General features: G+C 39.4%; 1 protein-coding gene across 1 annotated transcript; it reads right to left on the minus strand.

Annotated features, from left to right (window-relative positions):
• Positions 1-730: 730 nt before the first annotated feature.
• Positions 731-19029, minus strand: si:dkey-16j16.4 (uncharacterized). Its single transcript, XM_014010001.1, has 5 exons — positions 18414-19029; positions 10364-10445; positions 9696-10210; positions 4978-5031; positions 731-1877 (listed from the first exon to the last, which is right to left on the minus strand). The coding sequence occupies exons 1-5, from the start codon at positions 18480-18482 to the stop codon at positions 1752-1754; spliced, it is 846 nt and encodes a 281-aa protein (XP_013865455.1). The 5' UTR covers positions 18483-19029; the 3' UTR covers positions 731-1751.
• Between the last annotated feature and the right edge of the window lie 2522 nt (positions 19030-21551).

A 21551-nucleotide genomic window follows, 5' to 3' on the forward strand; every position in this document is an offset into this window, starting at 1 on the left:
GCTGAGTTGAATCATTTGAAATTAGCTTTGGCAGCCATCTTGGATTTTGAATTTTAAAAAAAGTAAAAGATTGTTTCTTGCCTACTACTATTTATGCTAATTTTCACCAGTTTAAAAATGGCTAAAATTATAGCCCTTTGGGAAATTAGCATTAGCAGTTATCTTAGTTGGGATCAACGGCATGTTTATTTTTTTATTTATTTTTTTTCTTAATCATTCTACAGCTTCAATCATAACATTACAGCTCAATATTTCTTAAAACAGATAAATTAGAGATGGTTGAATTTAGCTGTGAAGGCCATCTTGAACTTTGAAATCTAGAGTAGTTTTATTCATTTGTATGTGCCCCCCTAAAAACCACCTTGGCCACCCCAGGCTAAAATGTCCAGATCCGCCACTGGTAAGTCCAGACCTTATTTGGCAGTTCCATTGCAAATACTGTGACATAATAGTTCAGAAAATGTCACAGAAAATACAGAAAACTGAACGAGTTGAAAAATATGACCCAAAAAGAATATTAGGATATTTATGCAGCACTGGAAGAAACTAAACTTGATTTTTCTGCACTCCGAGACTCCAAGTAAACAATAAAGTTAATTTAATGGCTAAAAAAGGAGATTTTGCATGAAATATTCCCTTTAACTCAGGGCAAAGGTTAAGCTAAGGGAAGTGATGCAAGTGTTGCTTCTAAAACACTACATTTTAATTTCTTTAAAAAGTTCACTTCATAAACAAGAGGCCACCGAGCTTTTATTGATTAGTTTTTTTGTGCAACAACGGACAAAAAAAAGTCAATGTTACATTCAGTTCGGAAAACCTTTAGTTACAGTGATGGCATTGTGTTTACTCACTTCATCTGATCATTTAGGGAACTGAGAGGTACCTCAGATTCAGTTGGATACAACAGGAATGTCATTTCAAGGCATTTAAGAGATCTTTAGAAACACTGGGACATTATAAATAAGCCAGTGGTCCTCTTTTACCTGGAAACATTGAGGTACAATATTGGAAAAAGAGAAATGGCACACTACAAGTAGGCTATCCAGAACACGCCACTGTTTAGCCAAATGTGCAGCAATCTACCGCCATAATTGTTTCCACAGATCTCTTTCTGCACCGCTGTGGAATTCATGCAAGAGAATAACTCTGACCTGGACTACAAGTGACAGCTTGGTAAGAAATGTACATCATCATCAAAGGTCGACTATTCACCTACTGTGCGTTTGTTATAGCTCGACCTTACAGTACTGTGTACTCAAGAACACATCCATATAAGTAGTTTTCAGACAGATAAATGCAACCACTGTCTTAAGCATAACAAGATAGATGACTCAACTCACCTTGTTTAGTTAGATAGGAAGTTACAAAGGAAGAAACCCTGGAACCACTTGATTGTCTAACATGCATCATTTCCTTCAATACGATCCAAACTACAAAAAGTTCTGGCTTCAGAAAGGTTGCCCTGGTCTTCAGTCCATGCTTGATCTTTGATCAATTTTTCAGCTATATATACACCTAACATCCTCAGAAAAGTTTTGCTAGGCCATGTTTTTGTTTTCTTACTTCCAAAAGCTCCTGATTTCAGCAACAATCAAAAAGACACAGAGAGATTACCTGAGAGCGCAACAGTTCCATCATCAAACCAATGACTTTCCAGTGGTCAGTCCTTAAGCTTGTTGCAGAAACTACAAAAAAGTAGCCACCTGAAAAAGAGGTGTGGGGCTGGTGTTTGACATGATGAAATTATTTGCTTATAAGCAGGGCGGATCCTCGGATGGAGTCAGGGGGCTGCAGGGGGGCACTGTGCTCAAGGAGCGGAAGGCAAAGATGGCCGGGTCGTAGGTGTACCTGGGTGGAGGACGAGTGCCAGTCAGATTCTGAGGACAGAAAAAAAGATAAAAGACTTATTGGTACAAACAGCAACTTTTTTTTGTCATTTTGTCAAGCAAATGTCTCACAATCCTGAGAGAAGTTGCTTAAAAACAATCCATCACGCAAGATAACTGTAGAACATTTTCACAGAGATTTTATTTTCCATTCTCGCTGCAGGTTTAGAGCTTTTCCACTTGCAACGACACCCCTCACTCCCCTTCTTTGTGATTATACGAGCCCCCTGTCTAAAATTAGCCCTAGTCATTTTCTTCCCCGCAGGAAACGACAGGAAATGACTGTTGGATTTGYCAGTGAGGCAGCACTTTCTCCAGAGGCTGTAATGAGTTGATTCCACGCAGAAACTGAGAAAAGAAACACAACACTTTTGCTGACTGGTTCCAGTCACATCAGCGAGGGGGGAAAAAAATCCCACATAGACAGGCCACAGGTGTTACTATGACTTCATCGAACATCTTCGGGGATCCAGCACTGACGAATAAGCTGTAGCAACTCAGCAACAATTCCCAAACCTACTTAGAGTTGTTTCATGTACTAATGTTGACTTAAACAATCAAAAGAAATAATCCACAGGAAGACACAGTTCTAGAAGAAGTGGCAGTAAAAGATGTGAACTTTGCAAAGATGAGACGAAAACTTTTTATGCACATACAGTATATGTCCCGCCACAGTTGATAGTTTTTACATCACATCAATGTAATTGACCTCAATATAAACCAAAGTATCATGAAGCAATTTCCCCCGATCCGCTCCGTTCGTATTTGCACCATTTCCTTCCCTTCGATCAGTCGTCACCCTGCGCTCCAGCCACTCTTTATGGTGGCTGAAACCAGATGCCATCACTTCTGCCTGCTTAGGCCTTCGACACACTCTCTTGTTCACCTCCAACCCCAGAAAAGAACAAGCTTCAGAATGTGCAGCCAAATCTGTGTTTTCCAACTGCTTCCACACAAACACACACGCACACACACCACTGCAACTACTCCCATGCTTGAATGCTTAAAACCAAGGGCCCCCATCAGACCCAGTTTCTCTTCTGGTTTGTGGCCAGGAAACCCAAGAATTTCCAGATAAATGGGGAGAGTGACGAGTAGCGCCACAAAGAGTAGCGAGACTCCACATCGGCCTCCAAATGGCTCAAAGACTCGCTGTGTGCTCATTTCAAGGAACATCTAAAAGCTGGAGCAAAGCCAGTGCCTGCAGACYTCACTGACAGGGACAACAACACTACCAGCGAGAACAGTGGATAATGAGCAATACTTGTATGTTTCAGTGGAGCTAAACAGATCACAGCCGGCCAGGCTATAAATGGAAGATGACTCCATCCCTGGAAAAACACCACAAGGGAACCGCACACACACTCCACCTCCTCCTCTTCCTCCTCCTCCTCTGCTCTACCTCTCATCGCCACTTACTCAGAGATCATCCTCGGTTTCGGACTCCACAGATGAGCCTCGATGCATACATGGGAGATAGGTTTCACATGAGACGTTGCTACAGTTGGTGTGTATACATAAACGAGTGTGCGATAAGGTTCCACTGACACTATCCCACACAACGTGATAATAACGTCACTTCTCTCACCACACTGAGCATCCTTCTGGAGTGGCCTGCTCTGTGCCAAGATGCTGAGGCTCGTTCCAGTCGAGCTTCCCTCAAACAAACACAAAAATAAATAAATAAAATCAACACAGTTTGAAGCGGAGCTGAGGGATGATTACTGGATCCATCAGGGTACTAACTTTGTAAAATATGTCGGTACTTAGAGCTTTGAGACACGTTTGAAGTGAAAAGGTGATGACGAAAAACTGCCGAGTGAGATAAACTTGACAACAAAAGTTTGACAGTGCTGCRGCGAAAACACTCGGATGGCGCTATCAGATTTTCTGCAGCTAGCAGGGCATGGAAACAAACACTGTGGCCAGATGCCGTCCCAGTGTGCATTTGGATGGAGATCAAGGTGCTGGCCACAGGACAGGCCTGGCTGTTCACAGGGCAACCGAGCAACCTTATCTGTACCAGACACCCTGATCCTGCCTGACAAAGAGGTCTCCCTGTGCACCATGTGTTCATATTTTTATTCATTTATTTGTGGCAAAGATGCAACAAAATATTAGTTACTAGTGTACCAAATGTATCCAGAAACAAACGGCAAGGGATGTAAGTGTGCTCCACGCAAGGTGAATAAAGCAGGAAGCATTTATTCATTCACTTTCAAATAACCTGATTTTGTGATCAGTGTTCATATTACAGGATAGTGTCAAATAAGTTTGTTATTTTTACATAACAGTTAGTTCTGCATGAGCAAACAACAGGCATAAATGACCAAACAAAGAAAATYTATTTAAAAAAAATCAGCTTTAAAGTGATGTTATGTTGCTGTTTTCTTTGGCTCTGCTTCTGGTTACTCATTTTACACCCGTAACAGAAAATATAAATATAGTTTTGGCTGATTCAAAAGCATATCCTGTTGTTTAAAAGATGTACATTTCAGAAATGTCAAATTGTCAGTATTTAGAAAACGACCAAAAAATAAAAATTACTTCTGAAAGTACTAAAATTGGATTTGGAACKACCAACACATTAGTAACACTTGAAAGTATAGAAATGAATCATCTTTAAAAAAGTGGGGCTGAGGAAAAGAAAATCCTTTTAAAACAAGTTTCATTAAACTTTATGAGCTATAAACAAGACAAAGACCGGGTGGAAGTTTAAAAGTGAAAGTAAGAGTATTTCCAAACAAACAATGCAGAGAACTCAAGTTATTGGTAGTAAACATTTGTGTAGGCTTAAAAAACTTGTACAACTTAAAAGGCTTCAGGTTATCAAAGTGCAAAAAAAAAAAAAAACTGGACTCTGGATCAGTGGTTAGAAAGTTGGCGTGGGTAAATTCCATGATGACAGTGCCAGAAATCATCCAGCTTTAACAGTGAAAAGGCTGCTTCAACAAGCAAAAGACCTCATCTGAATCCTTAGAGGAGTTGGAGAAGCCCTTAAACATTTACTTTGACGTTCTGAAATTCATAAATTAACAGTTTAGCCTGACAAAACATGCCAACTAAAAATGGAATTAAAAACTGAACTCACTCGGATCTTCATGGTCCGTGTTTTCCCTCCACAGTTCTTCTTCAGCAGCATTTTCTGTGGAAAACAAACATCCTCAGTAACAGCTGYTGAACATTTATTCAGTAATAAAAACAAAACTCCTTTATGACTGTTAAGAAACAGGAAAAAAAAACAGGAAATAACTTAATTTGTATGTTTGTACAGAGAACTTGTGCAACATAGAACTACAGAGTAAGCTCTGCTTTCAAAATGTGAGAGTGATTTAAAAATACCACTTGAGGTTTTTGCCCGTTCTTACAAAACTGTTGTTCATTTATTCTCTGCTCCTCTTTCTGTTTTCCACTCACACAGCAATGAAATGAAATAACACAGACATCCCTGAAGTCGATAACAAAAAAAACAAGCAATGTGGTTCCAAATAAATCAATCAAATCAGTGAATCTGCTGGAAAAGATGATAATCCAGGCTGTGCATAAACCAGCAGGTGATTTCCAGGGTTGTTTTCTTTATTTATGGGACATTTATTTTGTCAGTTATTTATGACACAAGAACTTGATCACTTTGACAGGTCAGTCCTGTTTTAGGGTGAAACATTCAAGCAGCTGTAAATGTTTTTCACTCATCAGCACTTCTATCTGTGTCAAGAACAGGCAAACTTTATTACCACTATACATTTAAACTGCTTTGGATTTGCTCAAGGTCAGCGCAAATTCTAATTTTAAAACCAGCACAGGCTTACATGAACCATGAGCTACTTTAATGTGTGCAGGTWTCATCCTACCATATTCAGACGTTTCAAAAGTGAAAAGTTTTACATCAATATGTTACAAGTGGATGAATCAGGACGAAGGAGGAAATGAGGCAAATCCAGCTGTCTGACTAAAAAGTTCAAACTTATGCAATATCCTGTCTCCCACGAACCCTTAATGTCCACGCAGCTTTTTCATTTTTATAAAAAAAATAAAAAATGAAGAAACCAGTGGGGGTGGAGTGACCACACAATCACTGAATTGTCTCAAGTTAGAGAGGCAGCTTCCAAAGAGTGCCGGAAAGAAAAGCAACACAAAACTCCTGCTGTTGTGATGTGGGACAGACCTGCTGTGCACTTGCCCTCCTGCCAACCCTAATCTGTTCTGTATCAGTGATACAACACGCCCTCTGACAACTGTCTGCCTAAACATGCATCGACAAAACAGCAAATATGCTTACGTACGAGTCAGCTTCTCACTTTAACACAAATGATTCCAGTGTTATCTCYCTAAAGGTCTTTTAATTTAATACCATTAATGGTCAAAAGGTTGATTTCCTAACATTTATTTTAAAAAGTGAAGATTATTTTAAAGTTTTTATATGTCTTCATTATTTATTTTGTTGTTGGTGTTTAATAGCTTATGCAGATTATTGAGAGCAAATAAAGTTGCTCCATCCTAATTAATCCATAGTGAAGCTTTAATTAAAGTTTACGTGTTAATCCTTAAATTGTTTAGTTCATCCTTACAGAATTTTAATTTGTGCTTCTTTGTGATTAAAAATGTGACGGCCTATCTCAATGTACAAAATTCAGATTATTGATCAGCTTAATGATAAAATGGTGCAGATAGCTGATAATAGTGGAAAATTTWAAAAATGAGCTAAATAATTTGTTGCTGATTTGAAATGCTATGAAAAGCATTATTTTACAGTTACACAGTGCTCTTCTTACTGATGCAGGCAACAAGTAAAATATTCATTCTTATTCTCTATTTTCCTTGTTGTTTAGCCAATTAAGTGGACAATGCACTTTCAAGCAATATTTTTTTAACTGGTTGCCATTAAACCGGCAACAGGTTGCTGAATGACTGGAGCTCTTTAAACACCTAAACAACAAGTTTGCATCATCTTTTAGCAACATCTGTTGCACAAACTGTTGCTTCTCCAAGATAATGACACTAACAAATGGAGAGGCCTCATCTGTGATGCGGATTGTGATGGGATTAGCTGGGACTAAAAGAAAGCAACTCCCTGACCCCTTTAACCCACTRTTTCTAGGAAACGATGAGATACATTATTAAATAAAGAAGTTGAGCTCCATCTGGGCTCACTGGGGCACTGCAGCTAAATGATCCAGTCTTAATCTTAGTCCTTAGTTTTAAATGGTGAATATGAGTTCTGAAGACAGTTAAGACTTGTGCTTTTGTATTTCCAACCAAAGCAGAAAGATTTGAAGGATTAAGAATAAATTAAAAACTATAATTTATCTAAAAAGAATTCAGTTTCTGCCACAGGACTCCSCTGAGTTTGAGACCTTTTAAGTGCATTTAACTTGTGTCTGTGGTTTCTCTTCCAGAAGGGAATCTGGTAAAGTAGTTACATGGAGTCTGGAGGTTTCTCAGCGAAAGGGTTAATGGGAAACTCTGTCTACTTGCTACCTCTGCAGGCCCCCTTTTGTATTCCCTGCAGCACCTCCCATTCCACTTGACTGAGCGTGCACACACCCTCACATATACAGACACACTGATATTAAAAAAAAGGAGAGAGGATGTACGCACAGACAGGGAGGATGATGGATGCACACACACTCTTGCTGCCTGCTGTCTCTCATCATCTGTTCTTTCCCTCTAAAAAACCTCATGGACATATGGACCCCTGAAACCTGCAGTTTCTCCCCCTGCACTCACTCTCTCCCCCGTCCACGGTGTGGGCCAACAGGTCTATTGGGTTTTAATGATTAGTGCAGCAGCTTCTCCGTGACTCATTAGTGGCTGTCGTTTTTTTTTTCTGCTCGTTTATTTAATCCTGTTCTTCTGCCTCCACCCCTCCATCGTTTCCCCTCGCTCAGCGGCCTTTGTGAGAAACGAGGGCGGACATCTGCTGTCTGTGCCTCCCCTCTCCTTCATCCCTCTCCAGCCGGACCACCGAGGTGTCGAGCGTCCGGCTTTGGAAGTGGAAGACTCCGTTTGCATTTTGTGCAGCCATGTGTGCTTGAGCCCTCATTGTATTTTTGGGCCAAATCCCAAACTGAGATCCCAGTTTGATTTCGCTCAGAGGGTGAAGGTGGTCTTCTTTTTTTATAGTAAGCTACATGCAACACCTCAATGTGTTTAAAGAGCACAGAGAAATGTTTTGACCAATCATTGCCAACTCAACTGCAAACTTATTCTAAAAATGGACAGAAAAAGCCCTGAACACAAATTTGAACACATCTGTCTTAAAGAAAAACAAAATTAATGTGGTCTTTCAGTTATTTTATTTGCCTCTTTAAGCAAAAAGTTTTCTAAGTGTGATCTAACTGTAGCCTAAAACCAAACAGAAATCTTATGAAGTAGACAAACAGTGTAATATGAGCAAAATAAAGTAGTTAAAGTGAAATAAACTAATTTTTGAGTTGTATTTAAATGCTGTATTACAAACATCACCAATGCCTTTTGTTTTGTAACAACTGTACACGTGAGACAAGAAGGAAATTCAATGTTTTGGGTATGAAACCATCATCAGCGGTTGGCAGCACAAATCTAAAAATTAGTTCCACTAGCGCTAAAGCACTAACTTAGGTCCATTAATTCTAAAGCACTGATGCACTGAAAATTTTAGAAAAAGCTAATTCTAAAAACATTAATATGACCCAGCTAATGGAAAGTTCTTCAGAGTCAACATGAGTCACATATTGCTCTATCAAGCTTTATCATCATCATTTTGCGGCCTTATGTGAGTTTAAGCAGTTTAGGAATGTGATTCGTTGAATGGTGGTAATCAAACAGTTGTTGAGGATTGCTAGCTCTGTTGTTTATTGGTCATTTTCCCACGCTTACAGTAGGGCTTTGGTCAGAATGCAAGCAGGATATCAGAAATTTAAAACTGTTTAATGGAGAACTCAGCTCTGCTCAGGATGGGAGACTGTGATGAAGTGATTCAACACAGTCTGCTGGCTTCTTCTTCTTCTTTAGATTGTTCTTTTTTCATGTACTGTGCCCTTAGACAACATAGGCTATGATTCGGCGCTACATAAATAAATTGAATTGAATAGAACTGAAGTGATGCAGTCTGGGTACAGCACAGTATGGAGGGTGGGGTGGGGGGAACAGAGTACAGGAAATGTTAATATTCAACAGAATTGCTTCAGGGGCTCCCTTTGTAAAGCAAAAAATAATTCATATTTAAACATTTTAAGTATGGATTATTTTGATTTAAAATGCTCAGTGAAGAAACGTTTAATGATTTTGCTGGGACTGGGGGTGTCCCCCCAGTGACGGAGCTCCAATGCCTTGCTGCCACGTATGCACAAAGAATTGTAGGAACTCTCTCTTATTGGCTATAAACTAAAACCATGAGTCAGGAGTGCAGCCCGTCGGAGTTTACAGAGAAAGAGAATGTACTTCCAATCCATGAGGGTTCGCTGTCATGAGACAATATTTACTGTATGTAGAATATTGTCAGTATGTCACCTAGTGGATAAGTGACACGCGCATGAACAAAATGAGTGACCACTTTCARCCTAAGCTGGTAGCAATAATGCTCATCAAATAATTTAAAGACCTGAGTTAGTGCTTCTAAATTTAGCTAATGCTAAAAAGTACCAAAAGCCCAAAAGAACTAATCAGGAAATTACTTTCCCTACTAGTGCTTTAGTGGAACTGTGCCTGGAAACCCTTTTCTTTTAAGTTCCACACAAAATGTTTTCAGACATTTAGGTTTAGTTTTACTGTGTTCAGCTAATGTTTTTCCTCACTGTAAATGAGTGGAGCATGAACTGCATTACTCACCTGTTGCATTTTTTCCAGGTCCAGACTGGGTCTCCCAGGCTCCCCACTATAGCTGTGTCGGTATTTTCTATAAGGTGCTGACTGCTCAAAGTGGGTCAGAATGATGGGCCGCGCGACTGGCTGGACCACCTGTAGCTGAAATCTTATCGGGGGCGGCTTGAGGCTATGCGGCGGGCTGGAACTGAAGAGTACGGGGCTGGGAGACGCAGCGAGGCAAGCACCAGGCTCGACCAGCGGCCTGGCGGGGGCGGACGGCGACCGGCAGCCACAGAGGTCCCGCACCTCCTCGTCGCTCGAAGCGCTGCTGTGATGATCGCTGTGGCGCTGGGGGACAGCGGACACCCACTTCCTGTTATCGCCACAACTGATCCGCTCAAGCTCTTCCTCCGAGGAGTGTCGATCCAGGTTGGCGTCTAAGAGGAGGCGAAGGCGTCGGAGCCGGGCCGGAGAGATGGCGCCCTGGTTGTGCTGCTGGCTGGTGGCCAAAGGGGTGAGGGCACAATTTCTCCGTCTCTCTGGAGAAGTTAATGAGGAAGACATGTAAAAAAGAAAGGAGACACAGTTGGGAAACAGTGCAGGAGGAGTTCTTCTACAGTCACATTGTATATAATGTTGACGTTGAGAAAAAACCTTGTGTATGAAAAGAATCACTTGGGTGGCACACATACCTCTGTCAATTTGAGCAAGCTCCTGGTTCTCGCCTTCTGAGTCATCGCTCTCCCCTCCCTCTCCACTGCCATGATAAGAAATCTGGAAAACAGATTTGGTTTTTCACAGACACAATAGTAAATTATCATTTTATAATTCACTCAGTCGACATTCAGTCTCACTTGTATGCGTTGTGTGGGATGTTATAAGATTAAAATCACAAAAAAAAAAAAAAACTGGAGTTGGGTTACACAGAAGACTTCAGTTTAAACCTAAGTGCTTCAGAAAAAGTCATATTTTCTTAGTCATTGAAGACATTTTACTTCTCATCTCTTTCTTTATCGCCACCTTTCAGTTAAAGCATTTCTGTGTTAGCTACGGTTGATTAATCATGGTGCTGTTTTGAAATTACGCGATTTTATTCTGAGTTTTATTATGCAATGAAAATGAATGAAATGAATAATTTTTTTGAACTGAATTGAAAAATCTGTCCATTATTTCACAAGATATTTTACTAACAGGCAAAGAGGGTCAACTCAGTTAACAGTTAATTCAAAAGTTTAAAACAATTATGGTGCCTGAGCTGTTATCACTCAGTATGTATTAGGATGACTCTCAGCTCCCACACCAAATATATAACCATAGAGTTCAAACATACAAAATAAAACCTGAACAACTAAATGATCGCTTAATATTAATATACAATAATTTCTTAATTGTTTTGTAAAAACTGATGATAAACCCACAATAATCGATCATAAGCTCTAAATAAGTCAGAAATCTGACTTTATATCCAATAAAAGTTGACACAAAGGTGACTGTAGTCAAACTACAAAATTCTTAATTTTTAATTTTCATGACCTCAGCCTGTCTAAAAATCAATCGCTCTTTTACAGCAGCAGCAACAATACAGATATCCTGCAGTCTGCAATGCTAAGAGTTAAGTAATGCGCCTCACACTCAGTAATTACCACTCAGAGGCTTCGCTGAGCAGCTGCCATCTGTGCATGTGTGTGTGTGTGTGTGTGTGTGTGTGTGTACACTTATAGTCTGTAAAACACACACACGCTCTTCTCTCTGAAGCTCCTCAAAAAGTGTGAAAAGGGGGAACAGGAGCCAAAGCTCCAAATCCCAACKAACAAAAAGCAGCATTCAAATCATATTAAAAGGAAATTCCACTGTTTGGTTTCACAGCCTGTTCAGCGACATTCTATTTTAATCAGCCTGCTGCATCACAACGCTGCACCTCCCTGTTCTCATGTCTGAAATCAACTCCAGAAAAAAAAAAAAGAGGATGCAACTCCTCTTTATCACTGCCAAATCCACGGAAACATACAGACTTTCCAACTGAACTACACATCGCGCACTCACTTCCTTTTAATTCTTTGTGCGATTGTGAGAGAACGTGGCATACTTATTGCATGATGTGTTACATACGAAAACCAAACAGAAACCAAAATATAAGGTCTGAGAATATAAGAACTACACACTACTGCAACAAATCCAAAGATCAGACTTAAACAACTGATATTACACAAAACAGGGTTAGTAAAGAGTAAATATTGCACATAAAGCCATTTTTTAAGACTTAAAGGTTTTAATTTAAAAAATGACGCYAGGAACTTTATTTTTTTTATTTATCATTCTCACTTAAGCCTAAAAACAACAGGTTTAAAGCTAATATTCAAAAGTTTCACAGGCTGAACAGTGTTGCATCATGTTCTCTGATGGAAAAGTATAGAATAGCTGCATAGGAAATGTATTTTTACAAACGTCTGACTCAAACCTTTAGCTAAACTTTTAGCTGCTTTTCATTATGGTTGAGTAATGTCTGTCAAACAGCTGAAACCTTTTTTTTAGGTCTGCAMGATTCTAACACAAACATTCATCAATCAAATCTTAATTTCACTCAAGGGAGATGTTCGTTTTTAACCTTTTGGCATATTCARGTGTCTTCATTTTTTCAGCATGTTGTTACCATATGAAGCTATATTTTCTGCAGCTTCCTTGGCTGGACCTTTTTTTTTTTCCACAGAGTGATCACTGACTGTCTGACAAGAAGTTAAGCTGACAGTAATGATTTGGCATTTCCTTCGCCCTGGGAATCACCTCAGACGCTGTTGTTCATGGATCAGGGAGCACATGTGTAGGATAAAGGGCGTATGACCTAGTAATAACACATTTCAGATTCTAAACCACTCCAGCTCACAGATGAAAACACAAAACTAAATGAGCTGTGTTCTACAGAAATGTTCAGTTTTACATTTCAAAGAACCTGAGACTTTGTGATGGACAGTTACTGTATCTGATATTGTAATGTGAGGAACTATTGTGGAGTAAAAGAGAGCAAAGAAACTTTGATTGTTTTCTTCCGTGACCCATATCTGATAGTTTGTGTTCTGGCACAGCTTGCTTTAACAAAAACATAATAATAATAATCTTGTTTAACTGAAAATCAACTTATGGCTAGACAGGTTGTCAAAGCTCTAATGCTATATCAAAATAGCAGGAGGTTTCATTTTCATAACAGGTTGTGCATTTGTGCAATTTTAAGTAATTGTTCTGACTAACTACATTTTCAGACTTTGACTGCTGGAGCTATTTTGCACTCTTTGCTTTGTGTGGTTTAATGGTATCAAGAGGAAAATTATTTGTACTCAGACTTGTGATCAGATGCATATTGGACATACACATAGAGGCTACACGGAAGGCTTTTTTGTATTTGGATATCAACACTCTATACRACACAAGGTCTGCTGGTAAACAGAAGTTATAACAATAAGCTTTTCAGCACTGGACACCTTGGTTGTCTTTGAAGTGGTTCTAAACTTTAGATTTTTTTCTCATTTTCTGTCTTCCTTCATCGTTTCAGGCCTGGTTTTGCAGATGTCGGTGGTTTAGTGCCATCAAAGTGCCCTTGATATAATTGGCTTATTAGTAAAAATCACGTGACATTTAGGGCACCACAGGCTGTAAACATCATGCTTCAATTATTACCTTCTAGCTTCCTGAAAACCAAACACAACCCTTGGAACTTTGGCTGAAATAGTCATTCAGACAGAAATGATGATGATTCCACTCACTGCCATTATTGCTTTTTATGATCCACAAGTTGGAAATGTTAGGAAACCTCTGCTGTGGCCTGCATGATTTTAAAAAGTGATCCTGTTCAGTAGTGATGCAAAATATATTTGCCATTATATGATTATTTCTAGCTCATGTTTTTTGACTGCAAATGCAGATTTTTTTTCCACCTGACTGTGTCCATATTTAGTGGCTGAATCCATTCGAGGCTGAATTTGTAGAAGGATTGCATCGCAGTGACGCACCGAAGGATATCCAAAATTTGAATGCTTTTCCAATTGCAGCCCACACATGTCCTCCTTTTTCCTCCGACCTGAGGGACAGGTCTGGTAGATCCTCCTCGGCCCACCCTATCCCAAGATGCACTGCGGGCCAACCGGGAGATGTTTTTTGTTTGTAATGGTGGACAAATTGAGAGACGGGAGTACTCTTTTATATAAAAGTCTTGCAGTATAAAAATTACAAGTTTAAAGTCGTTGATTCTTTTGTCATATGCATCGATATGTGTTTTCATATTATTCTTGTATTAAACAGGAATAATAAAACTCAAACAGCAGGTCCTTTAGTTATTTAAGTACTGCTTCTAATCTAATTGTGTTCATTTATAATATTAATATACAAATATTTTGCTAATTTCGACCTATTTTCGGCCTTCATCGTTTCTGTTTTGCTTTGCAACAAAACATATGGTATGTTAAGTGCAATAAAGCTAGACCGTCCAAATTCACAGCTACTTTCTTTACGTCTTCGCTGTTGACGAAGGATTCGGCCCACGTAGCCCGAGTAGGCCGTGTCCTTTTAAGAACGCAGCCCCTGATTTTGGACACGGCCAAACAAGTCCTTTTTTAAAGTAAAATTAATATTTTACATGCCTCTTGTTTCTGTGATGGTCCATTGGAGAGGCACAAACACAAAATACATATTTTTAGACTTCGGATTTACAATAGCTCTGTGAAATATTAATACACACTTTTATTCACATTACAGACTTACAGTACTGCATATTAAAGCAGCTAACTGCTGACGACTTCAAGCTTAGACAGCAAATTGAGTAGGAGACTGGATGAATTACACATGAAAACTACTTTTGTGCATACACGCAAATACAGACAAAGAGTTGTGTGTTTGTGTGTCAAGAACAGTTGAATGAAATCCTTGTCAGTCCCTTGCATCACTGAGCAGCTTGCTAAGCTGGATCAATGGCAATGTCACAGCGTACTCACACCACCCAGTTCACACACATATCAGCTTTGCTCCGTTGTTCCTCACTAAAATGGGCCCTGTCACACTCCATTTCCCCTCCCATAAAATACACAAGGTCAAAAACGGATGATTRCTTCTTTTTTACCCTCGCACTACAGTTGAGTTCTCCTTAAAGGCCCTGTCACCCTATTACGCTTTAGATAACTTATGCCAACTTGTGCAAAGTTTGGAGACATTTATGGTAAAGGTGGAATTTAAAAAATCAACTGGAAGCTTCTTTTATGCATGTWTATAKTGTAATGCTAACAACCTGATCAAATATCTAACTTTTATTAGTCATTTGGTGAAAAAATAATAATTTCYTAAGTTGGCATAAGTTGACTTAAATATATCATAGTGTGACAGAGCCTTCATTTTGAAGTATTCCATATCCATGTTAGACCCTAAATCAAAACCAATCCCCTCACTAAAGTAAAACTCCAACCTAAAATGTGCTTTTGAGTAATTAATTTATCCATAAAACAACAAATACGACGAARCAGAGAAACTTATACTGAAGTGGGTTCACAGAAAACAGCAAACTGAAAACATGCCTACAATATAAAGCAARTGAATTTTACTTTTCTGTCACTAACAGAAACACAGTTAACTACATGTAACCTCATCTTCCAGCACCTGCTGTTGGTCAGGCTCAATTAAAAAAAAGGCACACAAGTGATTCTGAAAACATATGGACTCGCTTGTCAAGAAGAGTTTAAAGAAATCAGCAAAATATCTACAAAGTGTGGTCAACTTGTCTCTGGAACTTATTTAGTAAGGATTTAAAAGTATAAGAACCAGATTGATCACTGCATTGGATAGGCTACGCTTCAAACTGGGGGGTAAGTGCAACAAGAATGGACATTCGTCATGCAATCAGATGTCCATATTTGGTGCTTGTGCACCTTTAAAAAGAGACATGTTTTGTAAATCCTTAATTTTCACAGAGAAATCACTCAATTGGGGGTTATAAAATGGAACTGCAATGTCCGTCTGTCCATTTTCTGTCGCTTATCCGGGGTCGGGTCTCGGGGGCAGCAGCCTAAGCAGAGAGACCCAGACTTCCCTCTCCTCAGCCACTTGGGCCAGCTCGTCCGGGGGAATCCCAAGGCGTTCCCAGGCCCGCTGAGAAACATAGTCCCTCCAGCGTGTCCTGGGTCTTCCTCTGGAACTCCTCCCAGTGGGACGTGCCCGGAACACCTCACCAGGGAGGCGTCCAGGAGGCATCCTAACCAGATGAGCCACCTCAACTGGCTCCTCTCGACATGGAGGAGCAGCGGCTCTACTCTGAGTCCCTCCTGGATGACTGAGCTTCTCATCCTATCTCTAAGGGAGAGCCCAGACACCCTGCAGAGGAAACTCATTTCGGCCGCTTGTATCCGCGATCTCGTTCTTTCAGTCATGACCCAAAACTCATGACTATAGATGAGGATAGGAATGCAGAGCGACCGGTAAACCGTGAGCTTTGCTTTCTGGCTCAGCTCTCGCTTCACCACAACAGACCGGTACAGCGCCCGCATCACTGCAGACGCAACACCAATCRACCTGTCGATCTCCATCTCCATTCTTCRCTCATTCGTGAACAAGACCCCGAGATACTTAAACTCCTCCACTTGGGGCAGGACCTCCTCCCCGACTTGGAGAAGGCACCCTACCCTTTACCGGCTCAAGACCATGGTCTCAGATTTGGAGGCACTGATCTTCATCCCGGCCGCTTCACACTCYGCTGRGAACCGCTCCAGTGAGAGCTGGAGATCAGGATCTGATGAAGCCAATAGGACCACATCATCTGCAAAAAGCAGKGATGCGATCCTAAGGTCACCAAAACAGGTCCCCTCAACACCTCAGCTGCGCCTAGAAATTCTGTCCATAAAAGTTATGAACAGAATCTGTGACAAAGGAAAACCTTGGCGGAGTCCAATGCAATGTTTTGGTCTGAATTCATCCTTATTGCAACTTCACAAGGCCCTCTTTTACCCCTTTTCTGAGGTGTGACTCAGATCAACTCGTTTTGAGGCTGTCTCTTCACTTCACAGAGCGGGCCATACGTAGTTAGAAGGCTAGAATGTTAACTGAACCTTATTTGGCAATTAGGTGATTGGCTCCAGCGTGATTTACACGTAATCCAAGTCCTCACATGGCTTCTCAGGTGGATCTATTAAAGCCAGCATCTCAGCTCACTGCAGACTTTGAATTGAAAAAGCCTCCTGGATGGGAAGCAAAAAGTCTTCAACTTGAGAAATGAAAGTCCAGTTCTTTTTGTTTTTAAGTCTTTTTTTACTTATTTGGCAAATCGGTCGCAAATACTGTAATAGTTCATCATAGAAAATAGAGAAAACTCAAACAGAAAACAACGATATCTACGCAGCACTGGGAGCGACTAATTTTCGGCACTCCTAGTGACTCCAAGTACACAACAAAACACTTAATGTGGATTTTGCATGATAGGTCCCCTTTAATAAGCTGTTTGCAGCAGAGGCAGCAAAGAAAGCTTATGTTAGATTATTGCGCTCGCACCAATTTTTATCTTTTGGCTCCACTTGACACAACTCAAGTTTATTTTGCTTCACAATTATTACCCACGCAACGTGGGCTGTTTATTACAGAATTGTCAGAACCTCCTTGACTTTATTTTGGGAGCTCACAACCTCTCACATTATGGTTAAAGCAGCAAATACCCTCGCGCTGAGGCCGCACTGTGTTGAGGCCAAAACACTGTATGAGTTTGTGATTGACCTAATAACGTTGTTTTAATTTTGCAGACCATGCCCCAGATTTGTAAAGTAGGTGCACAGATTTAACACCGCTGGCTTTCAACATACATGAAGTATTTATCCAACTTAGTGCTTATGAACAAGTGGGATTTCTTTGTTTGATGTTTCAGTAAGTATAATTCTCACTAGAAGTCTGTGTAGAATTGCTATAATGGGTTTTACTTGTTAGAGGTAGGCCCTTCTCATTACCAATGCTTTCCAACACACTGACAACTTTCAGAAGAAAGGACTCGATCACTGAGCAGGGCAAGACAAACATAAACATGTGTAGAAAATAGAGCAACACATTTTCCTCTGGGCCTTTGTATGGAAACACTTCGGCTCAAAATGGCTGCCATGCGACTATACAGTTGGTTGATGCTCAATAGTATGATGGATGGAGCAAGTTAGTGACCCATGCAGGATACAACTCACCCTTCTGCGCAGCGAAATGGGGCATTATGCAAACTGAGCAGGCAGTAACAATGGAGGAGCATGTAGGTGAAATTAGTTGTGGAAAAATTGCAGGAGTTGGGATAATTATGGCCCTCACTGGAATCATGTCTCTAGTCCATAACTCTAAATTAACTCATTTTACTTGTCCTTTACTTGCATAGCTATTATAATAGGCTTACATAAAACACACATGCATGCACACATTATTTTTACCCACAAACTTTAGCTTGTGACTACACATGCAGCAACCTGGATATTCTTGTAAACACCTGGGAAAGATGAGTAAATTCCTTCTAACATGAACAGGTGCTCAAAAACTTCAGCAAATAAAAAGCAAGTTTTTTTTAATTATAGGTGAAAAGTTCCACAATTTATTCAGCCAAATGATTTGTGTTAACATAAAAAGTAATAATTAACTTTCTATTACCTACAGGCAGGATTATAAGTGGTTAAATCTGAGTAGTCACAAGACAAAAGTATACTCATCAGATGCTTTTTTTTTTCTGCAATGACAACTAATTTTAAAGCAACTTACCTTCACTTGGAAAGGATGGATCTCATTGAGAGAATGTCTTCTGAGCTTTTTCGTCAGGGTTTTTAACATTTTTTATTATAATTAAGGAGCTGTATGGCTTGTCCCCAACAATAACCTACTTTTACTGTCTCCTAAAGGACGGCTGGCACAAGTTCATTCGCTAACATGAGCGGCTAATAAAAGGCATTCTGACTTCAAAAGCTGCCGATAACAAAAACTACTCAACCAGAACTCGAAGCCAAACGGTGTCGATAAAGATGATACACCGAAATTCTCCGAACTGCGTAGATGCGGCTTGTTTTCCCAGGCTGCTCGGAGCAAACTTGGTATTTTCGAGTTCATTAGAGTTCGCGGAGTCAAGTCAGTTTCAAAAATCCTCCTTCGTTTAGGCTTCGTTCACTCTCACGGCCGCAAACTTTACCTCAAATATGTTGGTAAAATATAAAACAAAAAAAGGGGGAAAAATAACATCAACTTGCTCGCATTCAAACACGCACACACACATTCACACATATACACACACACAAGCAGCAACCGAGCAGCACACAAACACACACACACACTACGGAGAGCTCTCCTCCAGCCGGAGCGTAAGCGTCCTCTGATTGGCTGAGTTACGCCCCTGACGTCACGTGACATGTCAAAGGAGGAGGGCGGGGTGTTAAAGCCACACTGCTGCTTCTTGTCTGTTTACGTCTTCTGTTCATCAGCACGAAACAGCCCAAATAAGTAAATAACAAGGGTTTGAACTTTGACAGTCGAATAAATAAGTAAATAAATAAATAAACATTTTATGCATTTAAAAAAATTGTGTTTTTAATGTAAAAAAACAACAAAAAAGTTATGATACTTTCAATGCATCAATGATTTCTGATGTTTTTATTTTGTGTCTACAGAAAAAAAACTATTTCAAATATCAAAAGCATTGATTAATCGAAACTTTTATTTTTTTTCTAATATGTGATTTGTTTACTTAAAGAACTTTCAGTCTAGCATATTTTTTTGCAAAAATATTAAAAGAACAGGATTTAGTTAGTCACATTTATTTATGAGCTGCATTTAGTAATATCATGTAGATATTTATGATTTTTTTCAGCATAATTATTTATTTAGTGTGCATTTGTGCAGTTTATGTTAAAGTTAGAAGCTTGTTCTACAAAATAATGAACTTTATTAACTTAATATCGGCAATAAAATTAGATGGAAATCTTTTTTAGTCAAACTTGAATTAATTTCCACTTCTATATTTTTAGACTGAACTTTGTTTTCTGTCATACCTGCCAAACTACCGTCAATTATATCTGCATGAAAAAAATATACATCGCACAAATGTGACATTTGTGTAGTGGTCACCCTGGGTGGAATAAACGTTCCACCTGCCTTTGAACTTGACCACGGAAGGCCTCCTTTAAAGAACAGAACTCTGTTCAATTTTTATGGTCATAACATGTTTTTCTTAAACAATTAAGGGACATTTTATTTCATTTTATTCTCTATAATCAAGATAATAAACAAAATAGTAATGTTCTTTATATGTTTTGACTTTACATATTTTACTTAAGCAAAAGTTATTTCTTAATTAAAGTTATCATTTTAAAGTTAAAGTTATATGCTTAACTGAATGACAACTTATGTTCTTCTCACTATAACCAGAGAAAAGAAAGAAAGTCACAAAAGATATCATTTTAATGTTTATTTTGTGTATGTTAATCAACCATTATTTGAGTATAAGGTGATTATGTTTTTCTTTTCAATTCAACTATATAAGTGTATGATTTTCTGCTTATGTTTAACAGAGGTTGGTGTGAAYAGTTTCACTAAAAGCTGAGAGTTTACAGAAGCAGCTTTTGAGCATGTAAAACAGGGTTTGTTTGGTCTACGAGGCAAACTTTCCCATGAGAACTCTACGCTCCTTTAACTTTCTGATTCACACCTGTTAACACAAGGTCGACCGAGAGACGACTCTCTCTACCTCCCCCTCTTGTCTTTTCTATACTAACACGGGCAAAAGTCCGCCAGTTCTCTCTTGTCTCGGTCGACAGCAGTTCTAGCAGAGTCTGGCGCGGGTCAGACTCGGGGAACTGTCTGGTCTCTCCAGCAGAGAGCAGAACATTTGTGGTGAGGATTTTAGCTCATGAGCCAAAGAGCTAATCTTCCCACTAGCCTAACGGCGACGCCAGTCGTGGGCTCCCAGCACCTCTCTTTGAAGTTGAGACTCTACAGAGAGTCGCTTTTGTTTTTATCTGAAGAAGCCAAACGACGGAGTATCAGATTGACACTGAACCGGACCGACCCAAAGATAATCAACTTCCTGAAGCTGAGTCCGGAGCAGTGCTGACGGTCCTAAGCGGACTCAGAGGTCTGAAACCTGGACACCTTCAAGCTTACCTGACTGACGTCTGAAAAGGTAAAAGCTGAACGTTGGTTACAAAGTGTCGGAGTCCTGGCTGTGTCACTAAAGACCACTCCATCCTTCTGGCTTTTTACAGCATTGATAAGATAAAATCTAGTTCACTCTCCCATAATAACCACTTTTCCTACCTAAACTTAACTTTACTTCACTCTTACTAAGAATTTGCCTCAATTAGGTTTATTTAACATCAAAGAACCTTATTGTGTCATATAAGTTGTCAAATTAACGAGATTTAACCCTTTTTAAGTGTTAATGGTTGATTATTCAACTTATGTAAAGCCCTTGTCCATCTTCCAATGAGTTTGTATGTAAATAATTGTTTTGTAAAATAAATATCATTTATTTTTAGATAAACTTTATTGACTACGATACTCATTGTCAAAGTCTTGGTCATAATAAAGGTGATGGTTATTATTATTAGTATTTAAAATCGAAAAGAACCCGTTTCCTCGTATATTAACTATATTAATATTAATCGATATTAATTAGGTTAAATATGAGAAGTTATGTTGGAGGTAATCTCTACATTTGCATCCCAGGATGTCACATAAACAAATCCCACTTTCTCATAAAAACTCTAAACAAACCATCTGTGTTGTTTTCATGTTATAGACAGAACAGATGCATGATATCCTGATGTAAAGCAACATGATTTTTAGTGTGTAATTGCTCTGCATCTTTAAAACAATGGTGCGATTTCATGACACAACCCCCAGCAACAAGAC

The sequence above is a fragment of the Austrofundulus limnaeus genome, unplaced genomic scaffold, assembly GCF_001266775.1.
Source record: "Austrofundulus limnaeus strain Quisiro unplaced genomic scaffold, Austrofundulus_limnaeus-1.0 Scaffold2, whole genome shotgun sequence".
Lineage (NCBI taxonomy): Eukaryota > Metazoa > Chordata > Actinopteri > Cyprinodontiformes > Rivulidae > Austrofundulus > Austrofundulus limnaeus.